Source organism: Triticum aestivum, chromosome 1A (assembly GCF_018294505.1).
Source record: "Triticum aestivum cultivar Chinese Spring chromosome 1A, IWGSC CS RefSeq v2.1, whole genome shotgun sequence".
Taxonomy (NCBI): domain Eukaryota; kingdom Viridiplantae; phylum Streptophyta; class Magnoliopsida; order Poales; family Poaceae; genus Triticum; species Triticum aestivum.
In genome coordinates this window covers 365,142,233-365,162,779 of record NC_057794.1, presented here as the reverse complement: position 1 = coordinate 365,162,779, position 20,547 = coordinate 365,142,233, and the positions used below count along the sequence as shown (strand labels likewise).

At 41.2% G+C, this 20,547-nt stretch overlaps 1 protein-coding gene across 5 annotated transcripts; it reads right to left on the bottom strand.

The window, feature by feature from the left end:
• Window positions 1–12,487: 12,487 nt before the first annotated feature.
• LOC123051247 (uncharacterized) lies at window positions 12,488–19,849 on the bottom strand. Of its 5 annotated transcripts, none has more exons than XR_006423991.1 (8): window positions 17,828–18,365; window positions 17,666–17,722; window positions 17,472–17,537; window positions 17,262–17,327; window positions 15,170–15,425; window positions 14,882–15,090; window positions 12,872–12,988; window positions 12,488–12,730 (listed from the first exon to the last, which is right to left on the bottom strand). XR_006423991.1 is itself a non-coding variant. In XM_044474101.1 (8 exons), exons 1-7 carry the CDS (start codon window positions 19,733–19,735, stop codon window positions 12,858–12,860), a joined length of 795 nt encoding a protein of 264 aa, XP_044330036.1. In that variant the 5' UTR covers window positions 19,736–19,813; the 3' UTR covers window positions 12,488–12,730; window positions 12,853–12,857. The 5 variants fall into 5 exon arrangements, 4 of the variants coding, with proteins under 4 accessions (XP_044330036.1, XP_044330019.1, XP_044330025.1 ...); XM_044474101.1 differs by lacking the exon at window positions 17,828–18,365 and adding an exon at window positions 19,710–19,813 and having other exon boundaries at window positions 12,853–12,988; window positions 14,898–15,090; XM_044474084.1 differs by having other exon boundaries at window positions 12,853–12,988; window positions 14,898–15,090.
• Between the last annotated feature and the right edge of the window lie 698 nt (window positions 19,850–20,547).

Sequence of the window (20,547 nt, the reverse complement as noted above, 5' to 3'; positions counted from 1 at the left end):
TTCGATATGAATCCAGATTGAGATTTAGAGTCATCGGGATCAGTGTCAAAATTTGCATCGACGTAACCCTTTACGACAAACCTTTTTGTCACCTTCATAATCGAGAAACATATCCTTATTCCACTAAGGATAATTTTGACCGTTGTCCAGTGCTCTACTCCTAGATCACTATTGTACTCTCTTGCTAAAAACAGTGTAGGGTATACAATAGATCTGGTACACAGCATGGCATACTTTATAGAACCTATGGCTGAGGCATAGGGAATGACTTTCATTCTCTCTCTATCTTCTGCCGTGGTCGGGTTTTGAGTCTTACTCAACTTCACACCTTTGTAACACAGGCAAGAACTCCTTCTTTGATTGTTCCATTTTGAACTACTTCAAAATCTTGTCATGGTATGTACTCATTGAAAAATTTATCAAGCATCTTGATCTATCTCTATAGATCTTGATGCTCAATATGTAAGCAGCTTCACCGAGGTCTTTCTTTGAAAAACTCCTTTCAAACATTCCTTTATGATTTGCAGAATAAATCTACATTATCTCCGATCAACAATATGTCATACACATATACTTATTAGAAATGTTGTAGTGCTCCCACTCACTTTCTTGTAAATACAAGCTTCACCACAAGTCTGTATAAAACTATATGCTTTGATCAACTTATCAAAGCGTATATTCCAACTCCGACATGCTTGCACCAGTCCATAGATGGATCGCTAGAGCTTGCATATTTTGTTAGCACCTTTAGGATTGACAAAACTTTCTTGTTGCATCATATACAACTCTTCTTTAATAAATCCATTAAGGAATGTAGTTTTGTTTATCCATTTGCCAGATTTCATAAAATGTGGCAATTGCTAACATGATTCGGATAGACTTAAGCATAGATACGAGTGAGAAACTCTCATCGTAGTCAACACCTTGAACTTGTCGAAAACCTTTTGCGACAATTCTAGCTTTGTAGATAGTAACACTACTATCAGCGTCCGTATTCCTCTTGAAGATCCATTTAATATCAATGGCTCGCCGATCAATGGGCAAGTCAATCAAAGTCCATACTTTGTTGTCATACATGGATCTCATCTCAGATTTCATGGCCTCAAGCCATTTCACGGAATCTGGGCTCATCATTGCTTCCTCATAGTTCGTAGGCTCGTCATGGTCAAGTAACATGACCTCTAGAACAGGATTACCGTACCACTCTGGTGCGGATCTCACTCTGGTTTACCTACGAGGTTCGGTAGTAACTTGATCTAAAGTTACATGATCATCATCATTACCTTCCTCACTAATTGGTGTAGGTGTCACAGAAACAGATTTCTGTGATGAACTACATTCCAATAAGGGAGCGGGTACAGTTACCTCATCAAGTTCTACTTTCCTCCCACTCACTTCTTTCGAGAGAAACTCCTTCTCTAGAAAGGATCCATTCTCAGTAATGAATAACTTGCCTTTGGATCTGTGATAGAAGGTGTACCCAACATTTTCTTTTGGGTATCCTATGAAGACACACTTCTCCGATTTGGGTTTGAGCTTATCAGGTTGAAACTTTTCCGCATAAGCATTGCAACCTCAAACTTTAAGAAACGACAACTTTGGTTTCTTGCCAAATCACAGTTCATATGGTGTCACCTCAACGGATTTAGATGGTGCCCTTTTTAACGTGAATGCAGTTGTCTCCAATGCATAACCCCAAAACTATAGTGATTAATCGGTAAGAAACATCATAGATTGCACTATGTCCAATAATAGTACGGTTATGACGTTTGGACACACCATTATGCTGTGGTGTTCCAGGTGGCATGATTTGGTGAAACTATTCCACATTGTTTTAACTGAAGGCCAAACTCGTAACTCAAATATTTTACTTCTGCGATCATATCGTAGAAACTTTTATTTTTATTACGATGATTTTCCACTTCACTCTGAAATTCTTTGAACTTTTCAGACTTGTGTTTCATCAAGTAGATATACTCATATCTGCTCAAATTATCTGTGAAGATCAGAAAATAATGATACCTGCCGCGAGCCTCAATATTCATCGGACCACATACAACAGTATGTATGATTTCCAACAAATCTTTTGCTTGCTCCATTGTTCCGGAGAACGGAGTCTTAGTCATCTTGCCCATGAGGCATGGTTCGCAAGCATCAACGGATTCATAATCAAGTGATTCCAAAAGCCCATCAACATGGATTTTCTTCATGCGCTTTACACCAATATGACCTAAACGGCAGTGCCACAAATAAGTTGCACTATCATTATTAACTTTGCATATTTTGGCTTCAATATTATGAAAATGTGTATCACCACAATCGAAATCCAACAAACCATTTTCATTGGGTGTATGACCATAGAAGGTTTTATTCATGTAAACAGAACAACAATTTATTCTCTTACTTAAATGAATAATTGTATTGCAATAAACATGATCAAATCATATTCATGCTCAACGCAAACACCAAATAACACTTATTTAGGTTCAACACTAATCCCGAAAGTATAGGGAGTGTGCGATGATGATCATATCAATCTTGGAACCACTTCCAACACACATCGTCACTTCACCCTTAACTAGTCTTTGTTCATTCTGCAACTCCCGTTTCGAGTTACTACTCTTAGCAACTGAACCAGTATTAAATACCAAGGGGTTGCTACAAACACTAGTAAAATACACATCAATAATCTGTATATCAAATATACCTTTGTTCACTTTGCCATCCTTCTTATCTGCCAAATACTTGGGGCAGTTCCGCTTCCAGTGACCAGTCCCTTTGCAGTAAAAGCACTTAGTCTCAGGCTTAGGACCAGAATTGGGCTTCTTCACTTGAGCAGCAACTTGCTTGCCGTTCTTCTTAAAGTTCCCTTTATTTCCCTTTGCCCTTTTCTTGAAACTAGTGGTCTTGTTAATCATCAACACTTGATGCTCTTTCTTGATTTCTACCTTCATCGATTTCATCATCATGAAAAGCTCGGGAATCGTTTTCATCATCCCTTGCATACTATAGTTCATCACGAAGTTCTACTAAATTGGTGGTGGTGACTAGAGAATTCTGTCAATCACTATTTTATCTGGAAGATTAACTCCCACTTGATTCAAGCGATTGTAGTACCCAGACAATCTGAACACTTGCTCACTGCTTGAGCTATTCTCCTCCATCTTTTATGTATAGAACTTGTTGGAGACTTTATATCTCTCAACTCGGGTATTTGCTTGAAATATTAACTTCAACTCCTGGAACATCCATATGATCCATGACGTTCAAAACGTCTTTGAAGTCCCGATTCTAAGCTGTTAAGCATGGTGCACTAAACTATCAAGTAGTCATCATATTGAGGTAGCCAAACGTTCATGACGTCTGCATCTGTTCCTGCAATAGGTCTGTCACCTAGCGGTGCATTAAGGACATAATTCTTCTGTGCAGCAATGAGGTTTAGATAAACCTCAGATCACGGATCCAATACGCATCATTGCTACTAACATCTTTCAACTTAGTTTTCTCTAGGAACATATCAAAAATAAAACAGGAGAGCTAAACGCGAGCTATTGATCTACAACATAGATATGCTAATACTATCAGGACTAAGTTCATGATAAATTAAAGTTCAATTAATCATATTACTTAAGAACTCCCACTTAGACAGACACCCCTCTAATCTTCTAAGTGATCACGTGATCCATATCAACTAAACCATGTCCGATCATCATGTGAGATGGAGTAGTTTCAATGGTGAATATCACTATGTTGATCATATCTACTATATGATTCACACTCGACCTTTCGGTCTCTGTGTTCCGAGGCCATATCTGTTATATGCTAGGCTCGTCAAGTTTAACCCGAGTATTCCGCGTGTGCAACTATTTTGCACCCGTTGTATTTGAATGTAGAGCCTATCACACCCGATCATCACGTGGTGTCTCAGCACGAAGAACTTTCGCAATGGTGCATACTCAGGGAGAACACTTATACTTTGATAATTTAGTGAGGGATCATCTTATAATGCTACCGTCAATCAAAGCAAGATAAGATGCATAAAAGATAAACATCACATGCAATCAATATAAGTGATATGATATGGCCATCATCATCTTGTACTTGTGATCTCCATCTCCGAAGTACCGTCATGATCACCATCGTCATCGGCGCGACACCTTGATCTCAATCAAAGCATCGTTGTCGTCTCGCCAATCTTATGCTTCCACGACTATCGCTACCGCTTAGTGATAAAGTAAAGCATTACAGCGCGATTGTATTGCATACAATAAAGCGACAACCATATGGCTCCTGCCAGTTGCTGATAACTCGGTTACAAAACATGATCATCTCATACAATAAAATTTAGCATCATGTCTGACCATATCACATCACAACATGCCCTGCAAAAACAAGTTAGACGTCCTCTACTTTGTTGTTGCAAGTTTTATGTGGCTGCTATGGGCTGAGCAAGAACCGTTCTTACCTACGCATCGAAAACCACAACGGTAGTTTGTCAAGTTAGTGTTGTTTTAACCTTCTCAAGGACCGGGCGTAGCCACACTCGGTTCGACTAAAGTTGAAGAAACTGACACCCGCTGGTCACCTATGTGCATAGCACGGCGATAAAACTAGTCTCGCGTAAGCGTACGCGTAATGTCGGTCCGGGCCGCTTCATCCAACAATACTGCCGAACCAAAGTGTGACATGCTGGTAAGCAGTATGACTTATAACGCCCACAACTCACTTGTGTTCTACTCGTGCATATGACATCTACGCATAAAACCTGGCTCGGATGCCACTATTGGGGAACGTAGTAATTTCAAAAAAATTCCTACGCACACGCAAGATCATGGTGATGCATAGCAATGAGAGGGGAGAGTGTTGTCCACGTACCCTTGTAGACCGAAAGCGGAAGCATTAGCACAACGCGGTTGATGTAGTCGTACATCTTCACAATCCGACCGATCAAGTACCGAACGCACGGCACCTCCGAGTTCTGCACACGTTCAACTCGATGACGTCCCTCGAACTCCGATCCAGCCGAGTTTTGAGGGAGAGTTCCGTCAGCACGACGGCGTGGTGACGATGATGATGTTCTACCGACGCAGGGCTTCGCCTAAGCACCGCTACGATATGACCGAGGTGGATTATGGTGGAGAGGGGCACCGCACACGGCTAAGAGATCAAGAGATCAATTGTTGTGTCTTTGGGGTGCCCCTGCCCCCGTATATAAAGGAGTGGAGGAGGGAGAGGGCCGGCCCTCTCTATGGCGCGCCCTAGGGGAGTCCTACTCCCACCGGGAGTAGGATTCCCCCTTTCCTAGTAGAACTAGGAGCCCTTCCAAGTAGTAGGAGTATGAGGGAAGGAAAGGGAAGGGAAAAGGAGAAGGAAGGAAGGGCCCCCCCCCCTCCCTAGTCCAATTCGGACCAGCCCATGGGGAGGGGTGCGGCCACACTTTGAGGCCTTTCTCTCCTTTCCCGTATGGCCCATTAAGGCCAATACGAATTCCCGTAACTCCCCGGTACTCCCGAAAATACCCGAATCACTCGGAACCTTTCCGATGTCCGAATATAGTCGTCCAATATATCTATCTTTACATCTTGACCATTTCGAGACTCCTCGTCATGTCCCCGATCTCATCCGGGACTCCGAACTCCTTCGGTACATCAAAACACATAAACTCATAATATAACCGTCATCGAACTTTAAGCGTGCGGACCCTACAGGTTCGAGAACTATGTAGACATGACTGAGACACGTCTCCGGTCAATAACCAATAGCGGAACCTGGATGCTCATATTGGCTCCCACATATTCTACGAAGATCTTTATCGGTCAAACCGCATAACAACATACGTGTTGTTCCCTTTGTCATCGGTATGTTACTTGCCCGAGATTCGATTGTCGCTATCTCAATACCTAGTTCAATATTGTTACCAGCAGGTCTCTTTACTCATTCCGTAATACATCAACCCGCAACTAACTCATTAGTTGCAATGCTTGCAAGGCTTAAGTGATGTGCATACCGAGTAGGCCCAGAGATACCTCTCCGACAATCAGAGTGACAAATCCTAATCTTGAAATACGCTAACCCAACAAGTACCTTCGGAGACACCTGTAGAGCACCTTTATAATCACCCAGTTACGTTGTGACGTTTGGTAGCACACAAAGTGTTCCTCCAGTAAACGGGAGTTGCATAATCTCATAGTCATAGGAACATGTATAAGTCATGAAGAAAGCAATAGCAACAAACTAAATGATCAAGTGCTATGCTAACGGAATGGGTCAAGTCAATCACATCATTCTCCTAATGATGTGATCCCGTTAATCAAATGAAAACTCATGTCTATGGTTAGGAAACATAACCATCTTTGATCAACGAGCTAGTCAAGTAGAGGCATACTAGTGACACTCTGTTTGTCTATGTATTCATACATGTATTATGTTTCCGGTTAATACAATTCTAGCATGAATAATAAACATTTATCATGATATAAGGAAATAAATAATAACTTTATTATTGCCTCTAGGGCATATTTCCTTCAGGTCCTGCTATTGGTTATTGACCGAAGAGATGTCTCGATCATGTCTACATCATTATCGAACCCGTAGGGTTCGCACGCTTAATGTTCGTTGACAATATAGTATTGTATGAGTTATGTGAGTTGATGACCGAATGTTGTTCGGAGTCCCAGATGATACCACGGACATGACGAGGAGCTCTGTAATGGTCCGGAGGTAAATATTGATATATGGGACAATGCTATTTGGTCACCGGAAAGGTTTCGAAATGTATCGAGTAGTCATCGGATCGCCGGAAGGGGTTTCGGGAGGCCCCGGGAGGTATATGGGCCTAATGGCCCAAGGGGAGGCACACACACCAGCCCACAAGGGGGCTAGCGCGCCCTCTCCCTGGCCACTGGCCCTAGGGAAGGAAAGGGGGGAGGGCTAGCCCCTCCTGCCTTCCCTCCACCTAAGAGAAAGGAAAGGGGGCGCCACCCTGCCTTCCCCGCGCGCGCCCAAGAATGAAGAGGGGCGCGGCCAGGGCAGGCGCCCAAGGTGGCCGCCGGCCCCTTGGGGGAACCCTAGGCTACCTTCCCTCCTCCCTCCCCCACCTATGTATATTGGAGGGAGAGGGGCAACACACACACACACCACGATTCCCTAACCGTGTGCGGCGTCCCTCTCCCTCTAGTTTGTCCTCGATCATATTTTCGTATTGCTCGATGAAGCCCTGCGAAGATAGTTGCATCACCACCGTCACCATGCCGTCGTGCTGCCGAAACTCATCTACTACTTTTCCTGTCTTGCTGGATCAAGAAGGCGAGGACGTCATCGAGTTGAACATGTGCTGAACGCGGAGGTGCCGTGTGTTCGGTACTTGATCGGGCAGATCGTGAAGGTGTACGACTACATCAACCACGTGGATAAACGCTTCCGCTAAACAGTCTACGAGGGTACGTAGACACACTCTCCCCTCTCATAGCTATGCATCTCCATGGATAGATCTTGCATGTGCGTAGATTTTTTTTTTGTTTTCCATGCAACGTTTCCCAACACCTGTCAGTTTGATTGTTGGGTGGAGCCTGGGTGCGCTTAGCATTTTTTTTCACATATTTTGTTTTTTTTTGTATTTTCATGATATTCCAAATCTGGCATATGTGCATTTATCACATATGGTATTAATCTTTTTGAATCAATGTCGCATTTTTCCTGCAGTAACATGTGCATATTATATCATTCTGGGGTAGAAAAATCCAACAAATCCATTCCTGGAATTAATTTTGTGTTTTGAGCAAGTTTTGTTGCATGGCATCTTATCAGAAAGTGCCATTTTGTGAATTTTGTATAAAAACAACCAAGCATCACATGAACAAACTTTGTATATCATTTGGGAGCATTTTCATGTCTACTTTTTGCTGGTAATATTTGCATCCCATTTTCAAATATTTGGGTATGCTGCAAACAAAGAAACACCTAACCATCGAGGACTTCCTCTTTATTACTAACCGCGTGGCCGAGCGAGTGGAGCCGAGGGTAGGAAAATATCAGTCAAACAAGAGTGAAAACAACTTTGATCAACTCTTGTCTATCGAGCCTACCAATGTTTACAATGGGATTATTTTTACTCCAAAATGGGGTGCATGCAAAAGTTGATACGGTACAGTCTCGATTCTTTTGGGGTAAAGAACTAGGGAGCGGAAATACCACATAGTTCATTGGAGTACCATTTGTGCACCAAAGGAGGTTGGGGCCCTCGGTATAGTGAATACCAAACATATGAATTGGTGCCTCGTGACCAAATGGGCTTGGAAAATGCTTATGGGTCAAGGTGGCCTGTGGTTGGATATTATCCGACACAAATACTTACAGCACGCTCCGGTATCAATGGCTTCATGTGGAAACGGCTCCCAATCCTGGAAATCAATAGTGAAGAATAGACACCTTCTGCGTGTGGGTGTTGTTCACTCTATTGGTAACGAGAAATCCACCATCTTCTGGTTAGGCGTCTGGTTAGGCCCGGTCCCACTTGCCACGGCTTTTCCAGGTTGTTTGCTATTACTACAATCCCGAACATGTTGGTTAGCGAGAATTGGAGGAATGGACAGTAGTGTCCACAATTCCGTCATTCTCTTGGATCCCTAAAGGTTGAAGAATGGGAACAGTTAGCAAATGTATTGCGCACCATCTCCGCTTCATTGGAACCCGACACATTTCGTTGGAAACTTGAGCCTTCCGGTCAGTTCACAGTTAGTTCCTCATAGTGCGCCTTGCATCACAGCGTTGCTCCTTTCCAAGCAATGGATATTTGGCGGGCGCGAATCCCAACAAAAGTTAAAATCTTCCTATGGAAACTGGTGAGGAACATGCTGCCGACGGGTGTGGAAGTCCAAAGGCGCCACGTTGCAAGGGACGGCCAGTGTCCACTTTGTGGAACAGTTGAGGATATTGACCACATATTCTTCAAGTGCATCCTTACGCAATTTTATGGGGTTGTGTCCGCGATATCACCAGATGCAGCTAGGCACCGACATCATTTGGAGGGTTTCATACTCTAGCCTCTAGAATGTCCCGATGTTCTTGTAGGATTACGTGGCTAATCTTCGCGGCCATGTCTTGGGCCCTTTGGCATATTAGAAACAAAATAACAATTTTCTTGCAGCTATGAAAGCTTCTAAGCAAGGCGATGGATGCGTCCATTATTAAGGAGATTTTGAACAAGCTACGGCCTCTTACGTTAAAGCTTCGGCATCACAAGGAGGCTGCTGGTCTACAGGGAGGCTGACTATGCATCTGCGTGATGCTATTTATCTTCGCTATATATTTATCAGTTATCTTTGTTTGGATTCGGCCTTGTGCCTTGGCCCTTGAGTCTATATTGAACGTTTTATTTTCTCTTTTCTACTACTTTGGTTGACAATGCTTTAAGGGCTCCAATTCACTAAAGCCGGGTAAGCGCGTCCTTTCTTAATCCATATATGCGACTCAAAGAGAAATCATGTATAAAAAGTGTTTAAAAAGCACTAACATGCTCACAGTCAAATGAAAGATTAGGACACATAATTAGCAAAAACTACAGTGCACAGATTATTAAAATATATCACCCACCTCCCTCCCCTACCCCCCCCCCCCCCCCCCAACAAAAAAAACTCCCACACGCCGAGACGCACCCGACAACGTTGTGTCACGTTAGGACCTCGTGAGCGACAATCGCCACATACCCGCACAAGTAACCTTGCAAAGTTGGTGAAGACGATAAGCCGCGAGAGCCAAAATACACTAGCAGGATGAGTAGGGTGAACTAATACTCCCTCCAATCCAAAATAAGTGTCGTGGTTTTAGTTCAAATTGCCATTAGAGAGATTGATGCAGCGAGCCTTCACTCTGCTCCCGCAAACTTGGTATGCCTTTCATATTGTCGGGTCGGTCAGACTCAAACGGGCCAGGGGGACGTATCTGGTGCACCAAGACAATTGGTGCTACCGGTGCACCGGACACCGTTGCACATTCAAAAATGTTCAAAAAAAATCGAAAAAAAATTAGTATGTCAATACAACATCAATGTATGTTGTCACAAAAATTCAAATCAAAATTCAAAACAATGCTCAAGATACAAAAATGACAAATTTGACGTCAATGTGCTAATGGGCCAAAACTCAAGCCCAACTTATGTTATGTACTATTCAGTGTCAAATTTGTTATTTTTGTATCTCGAGCAACATTTCGAATTTTGATTTGTATTTTGTGACAATGTACATTCATGTTGCATCGATGCACTAATTTTTTTTTGGGTTTTTTCAAATATTTTTGAATGTGCAACAGGCGACCGGTGCACCGGTAGCACAAATTGCCCCGGTGCACCAGATACATCCCCAACGCGCCAGAGTGCAGTGCAGTACTACAACCTACTTATCATTTCTCGTGTGGCAGCATTAAGGATTTTAAGGAGTTTGCTAATGTCGTCAGGTATGAGGTTAGGAGATGTAATTTTTCAACACATGGACATGTTTGCTAATATGAAATAAAAATAGCAACTTGGCACAATTAAAATTGACAACTAGTGTGTATTTCTACAAGCTATATATTGAAATAAAAATGCCAACTCGACAGAATTAAAATGATAACTAATGTGTAATTTTTTTGGCAACCTATATGAAATAAAAATGGCAACTTGAGTACAATTAAAAACTGACAACTAGAATATAAACAAGGTTGGGAACTGAGTTAATTTAATCTAACCAAGTGAGTCATAATCTGGCAACTATCGATAAATTTTTTTTTTGACGAAACATGTCAACATGGGATCTAATCTCTACCTAATAATAAAGGGGCTATTGCTTCTACGCATCCGTCATTAGATTAACCCCTAAAGTTGCCACAAGGTACCCACTATGCCACACATATAAGTGAGGAAAAATGTTTCGCTTTTTTTCATTATAAGTCCGTCGTTACTATTGATTCAATAGGCAACGACCCCCCAAAAGTCACAACTGCATGGCCAGCCTGACTGGCTGGACGCATGCTCTTCCACCTAGGAGACCTGGGTACTTTTTTCAAAAAAATTAACATTGTTTTGTATTTTTTTCTTTTGGCTTTATTTTGAAATACTCTGAATATTTCAATTATAAAAATCACATATATGAAAACTTTTAGAAAATGTTAATCATGCATTAAAGAAATGACAAACTTGTATAGGAAAAATGTTTCCATTATATACAAAAAAAGTACAGTGCATATAATTTTTCAATTTTTTTAAAATGTTTATCATGCATTTAAAAATGTTAAATGTGCATAGAAAAATGTTTCGTATGTATAGGAAAATGTATTATACAATGTGTATGGAACAAAGTAGACATAAAACAATATAAGTTTTCAAAAATATTATCATGTATTTGGACAGTGTTAAACAAACATGTTCCTAATGTATACAAAAAAGTAGAATGTGTATAGAAAAAGTAGACACAAAAAATAAATATGTTTTGAAAAATGTTGACCATGAAATTGAGAAGTATTAAATGTGCCTATATAAAATGTTTCTGATGTATAAAAAAGGTACAACGTTGCGTTTATGTAAACCAGCGGCTTGACTTTAATTTTCATATTGTTTTAGATTGTTTTCATAATGATTTTTTTAAGAATATCAATGTTGATACACAACCTTGAACATTTGGTATGCATGTCCTTTCAAATTGGTTGTTATCTATGGAGCTGTCTAATATGTTTGCAACCAAATTAAGACTTGACTTGGATTACAAATAAAAATACATGTATCAGGAAGACAAAAATAATGCTCTTATGCATATGTTATTAGTAATTAATAAAACATACTTTGTTATTTTCATTGTATGCAAATATTTGTTGGGCATCACCGACGACGAACGACAACAAATGCATAAAGAAATACCTACAACTAGATAAATATTTTTATTGTCTATAAATTGAAAACACCTTGAATACACTTCAAAAATCATCACATCTTTATGTTTAGACACAACATCACTTATCATGTTGCTTTTCATGTGGCATCGTGCAAGATTTCAAGAGATTTACGGATGTCTCAAGAGTGTGTATGAGGTAATTTTTTCTATCCCATTGCAACACACAAGGCATGTTTGCTAGTTACACTCTAAACTAAGTCTATATACATCCATATATAGTCCATACTGAAATCTCTAAAAAGACTTATATTTTCGAACAGAGAAAGTATTAGACAAAACTTCTTAATATTTAAAATTAAAGGAATCTTTGTTGATGTCACGCTGATGTATTAGTTTGCATACATGTGGAAGAACTGCCGCATGAGAAGGCGCTGGTGCGGCTCCGCTGCGTAGTGGCATCCTTAGATTAAAATACTCTAATAGTAGTACTTCCAAAGACGAAACTATGAATGTGAGCGCAAATATTAAAATATTTAAAACAATTGCTGGTCAATAGTTCCAAATTTTCACACAAGACATGTCTAAAAGGTCACAGAATACCACCACGAGACAAGAGAAAGGATCTATGAATGGTTGCATATGCTGCCTCAAACAAATCGGACGGTGTGCGGCCCAGTCACGCTGCAAGATACATGGGCCCAGTCAAGCTTTATGAAAGTATAATTATAGCTAGTGCAAGGTGTTATACATGCCCTTTCAAAGTATAAGTAGCATCACATGGACGTTAAAGTGAGAATAATTGAAGACCAACAACCCCATCAGACATTCTTTATGGCCATCTAGGAAATCTTCCCTCAGTCAGAGTCATCCTGAAAATGTGTCATACAATCAAATGCATAAGACGTATTATACATGTCCTACATATACAACCAAATATATGCAGTATATAGAAAAACTGTAGCAAGAAAACAGCAGGGAAAAAAGACGTCACTTGATTTACAGTAACTCACTGATACTATCCCACATAAATGGGAACTCGCAATCCACATGACCTCCAACATACAAACTTCCGCCAGCTGGATGCCTCAAGTCCACAGAACCTTGATTCTTACAACCAAAGCAATGTCCTTCAAAAACAAAAATATTGACTTCATTTTTCAATATCATGACGTAAGAGAGAATGATTTGAAGCATATAAATCTTAATAATATATTAAGTTTATGACTTAGCAATATGCTACAAAACTTAGGTCTACAACATCATAGCTACTGTGTGAAGATAGACGGCATGACTACACAATTGGGCAGCGAGCTGAAATGAGAATAGCCAGAGAAAATATATTGATTGCTCTTGCTTATCTCGCTAAATACATAGCACTTTTCATATAATATATGGTGGATGCTTAGGTTTTCGAATTGTAAAATCCTAGACTTCCCAATGCATATTATTATTTCCTGAAAGTAAAAGAACACGCACATATGCATGGTATTCATTCATGGTATTACCAGAATGTTAACAAGAATAACAGGATATAACTCTGTGTTCTCCACTATTACCAGAATGTTAAGTAGAACTGGAATCCTGATTTAGCCCGTTTCACCAGCTGGTAAAGGAAGTTGGAAAACGAAATACATGCTTCCAACGTATAAACAAAATAATCTATGATACATAATCATTTTAGGAGTGGCCATCTCTCTGCTCCTCTTGACATCCCCGGCCATGATTTTCCTATAGTTCAATATGCAGACGATACCTTGGTTATCATGAATGGTTCATCTGGTCGGATGCAGATTCTCATGAATACTTTGGAGGATTTCGCTAAGGCTACGGGGCTCAGGGTTAGTTTTGCTAAGTCCTGCAGCTAACTTCTACTATATAAATTTCTGTTTGATGGTCTTCAAGCAGACCCGATTTTCCCCAAGATTTGGAAGAGCAAGTGCTAGCCCAAGCATAAGGTTTTTGCCTGGCTTTGATTATGGACAGATTGCACACCAGATATTTATAATCATCAGAGGGCATATTGGCACCTAGACTCCAATTCTAATTGTGTTCTTTGCAGCTCGGGGATACTTGAGACACGTGACCATTTGTATTTTGAATGCCCTTTTGCCTCTAGATGTTGGAAGAGTGCAAAGGTGAACTGGATTCAGGGGAACAGCCTTATTCAAGCCCGGTGCGCGGTGAACTGGAAGATTTGGCAATGGACTCCGAAGTGTGCCATCCAGGTGACCAAATAGCCGATGCGCTCCTGCACCTGCTGTTGATGCTGGCGGGCAGTACCCTACTGTTCTGCCAGAGCTCCATGCGACGTCCATGGATCATTGTAACACAAAGCCAAGACATAATGCTCTCCAATACCATGGTGTTATGGCTCCTTCATTTGAGAGCCTATCCCACACCAGTAGGAGCTTGAGGACCGACTAGACGCTAGCGGAAGTGTCATCACCGGCAAACAGAACCGAAGATAACAGATTCAAAACATGGTGATTGACTCCTTATGTGAAGGGTGGCTTAAGGCAAGACTCTACTCGAATACAAATATAACTGTATCTAGTTTTTTGACACGCACAGGGGTTCAATGTTATGTAAGGCTCTTGCCTAAGAACAAATCAAGTAGAGTATCAATCAGACACATATTCTGACCAGATATGAAAACAACAACTGGTAAGGTGGCAGATGTAGGAGAGCTAACCATCTACGCGACACCTGCTGTATGTTGATCCCCACATGACAAAACATCAGACAACAGTAGTAAATTTACACACAAAAACTTGCTCAGCTATTCGTATTAATCGAATTACAGTAATACTACTACTTAAGGAGTCACTTTGTATGGCTTTATATATCCAAGATTAACAAATCCAATCCAAGCACGGCAAGTACATATAAATAGATTGACTATGCAAACTAGAGGCAAAGCAGTTCATCAAATAACAGTTCCTAACATATTAGTAAATGCAAAGCAGCACATTTCATGCAACCCGTTATATGGCACTACTATATGACTAGTAGTCACGTACAATTAAGAAAGCATATCATTGTCATCAGAATCCAAAGGCTTGCAGCAAAGAACATCACACAGTTCTCCTTCGTCTGGGATCACTTCAGCAAAGAATAGAACAGTGGAACCAGCCTGCTTAGCTGTAAAGTTGAAGTGTTCATAGAAGTTCATGTTTCCTTCAATAATGAAAACTTCATCTTTACTTTCATCAAACACAAAACGCATCTCCTGAAAATATTTCTCAGATTAAAACATAGAAATGTGCTCGAAATAAAGAGTTACGAATTTATAAGGAAAGAGCACAAACCCCAGCAAGATCCTCGTCATTGTTATATTTCTGTAAAGCATATTCCATGTACTGTTTCTTACGGTCCGCATCACGCTTTAGCATTTCCTTTTTGGAATATTTCTTTTCTTCTACCTCTGTTTCACTTTCTTCATCTTCAAGATAATTATCTGCTGCTGCCTCCAAATCACTCAACCTCCAACTTGTCAAATTTCCAAATCTATCGGTAAGAAAAGGATCTCCGATATCCACATCATTGTCACTACCATCATTAGAACTGAAACAGATTGCAAGTGATTCCGAACAATTTTAGGAGAATAATCAATCATAAAAGCACCCTATTGATAAACGAGTACAAATATTTTTACAAGAGAATTATGGACAAATCTTTATCTTTACTTTTTTTTGTTAAATAAAGCGGCTATTGCTTCTGTCCGCTCACCGTCGCGGCATTTCTACACAATAGTCCCTGTGTTTGGCTAATTTAACCCGCAGTCCTCAGTAAGTGAAGAAAAACGGTTCGATATTTTTTTCGTCAAACCCTCTGTGCACGTTTGGCTTCAGATCGAGCGGCAGCGCTCCCGTTCCAATCGGGATGCAGGACGACTACAGAAAGACTACTTGGTAGTACTTCACCCATTACACATGGACCCAGATATGAGATATCTAGGGAACATCAGATTTTTAGGCATGGCAGATCGAACGTTTTTCATGGCAAATTATGTTTGCCGAGGATGGCAAGTTTAGCTGACGAGCATGGAAAATTCACCCCGGTTCTTTTTTTTTTTTTTTGCCAGGAAATTGCCGTGCTTGCAAACTAAATTTGCCATCCTCGCGCCAACATATATTGCCATGAAAAACGTTTGATTTGCCATGTGTAAAAATCTGACGTCAGATTTTTAGCCTTTCCGTTATACATAGCAGTCCCACATACAAATTTCTTTGAACTGGCAAACGTGTCGGATTGCTAACCAGCTAGTGAGGCACGGTGACTTCTCTGTGATCAGCAAGATGAAACCTTCTCTGATCTCCTTACTGCATGCAGAATATCACGTCGACCGCAAATGATGATTTCAAGACATGGTTAGCCTCTGTTGCTGACCAAGTGATGGGAAATGTTATAAGAATGAGGCCGCTCGTCATACTCTATGTGGCGCGACTGGAGCCATCGTAATGCATGTGTGTTTGATGGGGCAAGGCCAGACCAGGAGTGTGACAACCAAATGGAGGTGAAGTTGTATGGGGCAGCCACTTCTTGAACACAAATAAGTTCTTTTGACCTCAAAAGTAAGCCGGAGTTCTTTGACCTCAAAAGTAAGCCGGAGTTCTTTGACCTCAAAAGTAAGCCGGAGAATGCAAGATATTGCCACAAGCTTAGACGTGTTCAGTGAGTATGTTACACATGGAACCAGGTGATGACAAAGCAAGTTTGATAAGTAGGTGGCTGATGAATATGAGAGGTCAAAGGTAAACGATTTAATTAGCTATCAAATACCGATTAAAAAAGAGTCCACTTAAGTTGTTTATCTTGGATTATTTATCTCATCTATTGATCCTATCTTTTAATCTCTTGCATTTTCTGCTTTTGTAGTTCTTTCGTGGGGAGCTTACAGTGTGCTTGCTTATGAGCCCCAAGCTTCATCCAAGCATATTGCCCACATTTGTTGATCAACATCTGGTTGTGGGCATAATTGGAGTGTTTTTGAGTTTGTAGGTAGTTAGTGTCTTGTTTGTTACATACTTTGTTAACTTGCAGCCTATATATTACCATGCCTGGGCGAAATTTGTGATCAACGCTGTCCTAGTAAACAATATTTCTTTGCGCTGAATTGTCCATAAAAGTATGAACGTGAATAGTCCACTTCTCCTTCACTACCGGTGAGTAATAGAGATCTAAGGAAATGCAAATCGCTGGACAGTGCTGTTTAAAATAACAACCAAGTGATTGAATAATTTTTCATTTGACATGCCAAGATTTAGTTGCAGTGCTCACTTCGTAGAAAAAGACCTGATCTAACTGAAACATTCAGAATTCCACGATCTCAAAGTGAGGGGCTCCAAACAATCATTACTGCATAGTACTTCTCACACTAAACTAGAACCAAATAATTACCTATGTTGACGAGCGACAACAGCACCTTCACCACTATCTCGTTCATCATTGTTATCACCACCATGCCTAAAATGAGCCAACAAGGTTGAGGGCTAAAATGGGTGAAGAAAGATATGCGGAAGAGGAAAACAATGATAAATAACATTCACACTGTAATTTGAGTAAACTAAATATCGACAATATTGAGAAAGATGGTAATAATAAGTATACCTGCCAGATGAGTCAGAAGCAGACGGTAAATCATCGCCGTCCTCTTCCAGCGATAGTAATTCGAATCTTGGTAGGTCAACAAAAACTGGTCAGAACATTATGGTGGAAAATTGCAAAATATAGATAATTGTTTTATGTCTACTGACTACTGGTTTCACTAAATGCTGTTGGATGCAACTTATAATATATAGCACCTATTTGAGCTAAAATCCGACTGTGACTCCAATGAAAAGCGACCACTGCTCGAAACCCTGGTAAAAACAGCATACAGTAACAGAAGTTAATAAACTGTTTATTTTGCTAGAAACCCTTGTCAGAAAGCGCGAATTATGAACTCGATGACGACGGTTGCTTACACCAGTCTTGGTTGTGGTGTCACTGTCACTCGAGATTCAGTAGAGGGATCATAAAGATAACTCTGAGGGCTCTTTCCGGTTTCAACCGAATCAGAAGGAAGTGTATCTCTCTGGCTAGGCACACTGGGGCTCGGTTGGGGTGGCTGAGATTGTACCTGGCAATGCGTTGGAAGGGGAGCCAGACGAGGAGGAGGTGGTGGTGAAGCATCCTGAACAGGACGATGACGGCCCATTGATTCGGAACAGGGGCAGGCGGCGCCGGAGGAGGCTATGCCCTAGACCTAGAGGAGTTCAGAGGAGATCGCGGGGCTATGCGGAGCGGATATGGGTCAAGGCGGCAGCTAGGCTGGCGGCGGCGCGGTGGAGCAGGTCACGGAGGCAGCTGCGGATGGTGGAGGAGGCGGCGGCGGCGGCGGCTTCGCCTCGCTCGACGGGAATTGTGGGTGGGGGGCGGTTGGTTGGGGACGGCGCTTGCGTTTCTGGCTTGGTTCGGCAAGAGCTTCTTTCTTTTTCTTGGCTTGGCAAGAGCTTCTTTCTTTTTCTTGGCTTGGCAAGAGCTTTATGTTACTCAAACAGGGGGATTACAAAACTGTCAAAGAAAATACCAGGGGGATTACAGCGAAGCTGAATACAAACAGCTAGGTTAGTTGGCATGTGTGAATCAATATGTGGTTGGATGGTTAGGTGAACAGTGATATCTCAGCCCATCAAGGTTCAAGTCCTGGTGCTCGCATCTATCCTGTATTTAGTGTATGCGTGTATATGTGAGCGTTTGCGTCTGTACTATGTTAAAAAAAACTAGGTTCCCCATTCCTTCCTCCTCCTCCCTTTTCTCTTCCTCCACCTCTGTTCTTCCCGTTTTTCGTTCCTTCTATTCCCCACTCGAATACACTCCCATTTGTACATCAAATTCAGCCTCTCTTTTTTCCGACTTGCCACCACCGTGGATGTGTTGTAGATAGTTGGGGGAGGCAAGGGAGACCTCGATCTATTTATGGGGTAGCTCGTGGTGAGCATTTTCTTGGAGGGTTTTTTTGAGCATATTGGTGGAGGTGGTGGAGGTGACGGAGGTGTAGCACGAGCAGTGTGGGAAAATATGGCGGGAACTACATAGCGGAAAAATATGACGGGATTAGAAAGTGAGAAAATATGGCGAGAACTAGAAAGCGAGAAATTATGGCGGGAACTAGAAATCGGAAAAATGTGACGAGGAATACTAATTGCCTTCCAGTCGGACGATAAAGTCTAATCGTCTTTCCGTAGATCTACAACCAGTGGCTAACAGGAGGGTCGAGCCCAATCGGTGTCCGTATAGCCGACATGGGACCAATCAGCTTCCTCCTGAACGACTAGATCCATATTATTTTTAAAAATAAATTTTAGCGTAATGTTTCTAAAATTAAATAAAAATATATTAAAAAATTTTGCTCCTCCTCTCCCCTGTGGTTTGTTTTGCACGGCGGTGGGCAGCTTTAATGGCTTCTCTTTGCACATACACGAGACCACAATTCGATCACTCGCGTTTACTTTGGATATATTGGTGCGTTGAATTTTCATGTTTTATAATACACAACACAATATGTGCGCACACACACTCCGCCCTAGTTATTGCACATCTAAATGACTTAATTAGATTAGGGGAAAAAAGAAAAAAGACAAAAAAGTTTGCACGAATCTTCACGTAGAATCAAACTCATTGCACACAAGCGAAAACCGATGAGACCAATTTGGCATACTTAAAATATAGCTCGAGAATAGAAAGTAGGCAATCATCCAAATTTTAAACCAGTTGCAATTCATAGGTGCCAGAGATATCAACACTGCAATTTTCCATAAAGAATAACCTGGTAATTTACGGCACAAGTTCCGTGGACGAGCTTACCTCGTGTTCTGCTCTTCGTCAGCCATAATCCGTCGACCAGGGTGTTCTCCCGTCTCGAAATAGAGTTATTCGCCGGTTGTGTCCATTGTTCCCCGGTTGTGAGAGAGTACGGTAGTAGAAGAGGCAAAGGGATCTGTATATATGTCCATGGAAGTACGGGAATCACGTCTAACAATACACAAACGTTCTCGGATACGTACTTGATTGGAGTTGTAGTCTGACTGGAGTTTATTTATGGGAAACTCTATACGTCAGTAATCTACAAATCTTCTCTTTCCATCAGACTTCTCCACGACCATCGATTTGTTTCTCCATCCTTGACGGCACTTTTTTTTTAATTTATGTCCTTATTAATTATCAATTCCCTACAGTTACGGTAACTAACCACACGCTCAGTTATCAAAAAAAAAAAAAACTAACCACACGCTCCTTACAGTCCACCGGACCCACGATTATGTCCATCGGCTTCGGCCTCCCTCCCTAGCTTCCACCTCCTCCACCGGTAACTCCCTGCACAACGGCAGGGCTACGTACGATATAGGTGGCCAGATTGCCATGTCTATACTATTTATAAAAGAACAAACATTATTTTTTTTAAATGCATCTCACAAAACGTATACGAATACATTATCACTGCATGATTAATCTCACTAAACTCAATTTAACGACTAGCCTTAACCTAATTTATTCTTTGTGTGCACTTATAGCAATTTAAATTAACTGACCGTACTCCACCGCGGAGGAAAATATGAAAGTCCACATCCGGTCAATTAGGAAACTATAATCACGGACACTCCTATTAAGAAACTAATCATGGGCGCATCTAATTATTAGAAAA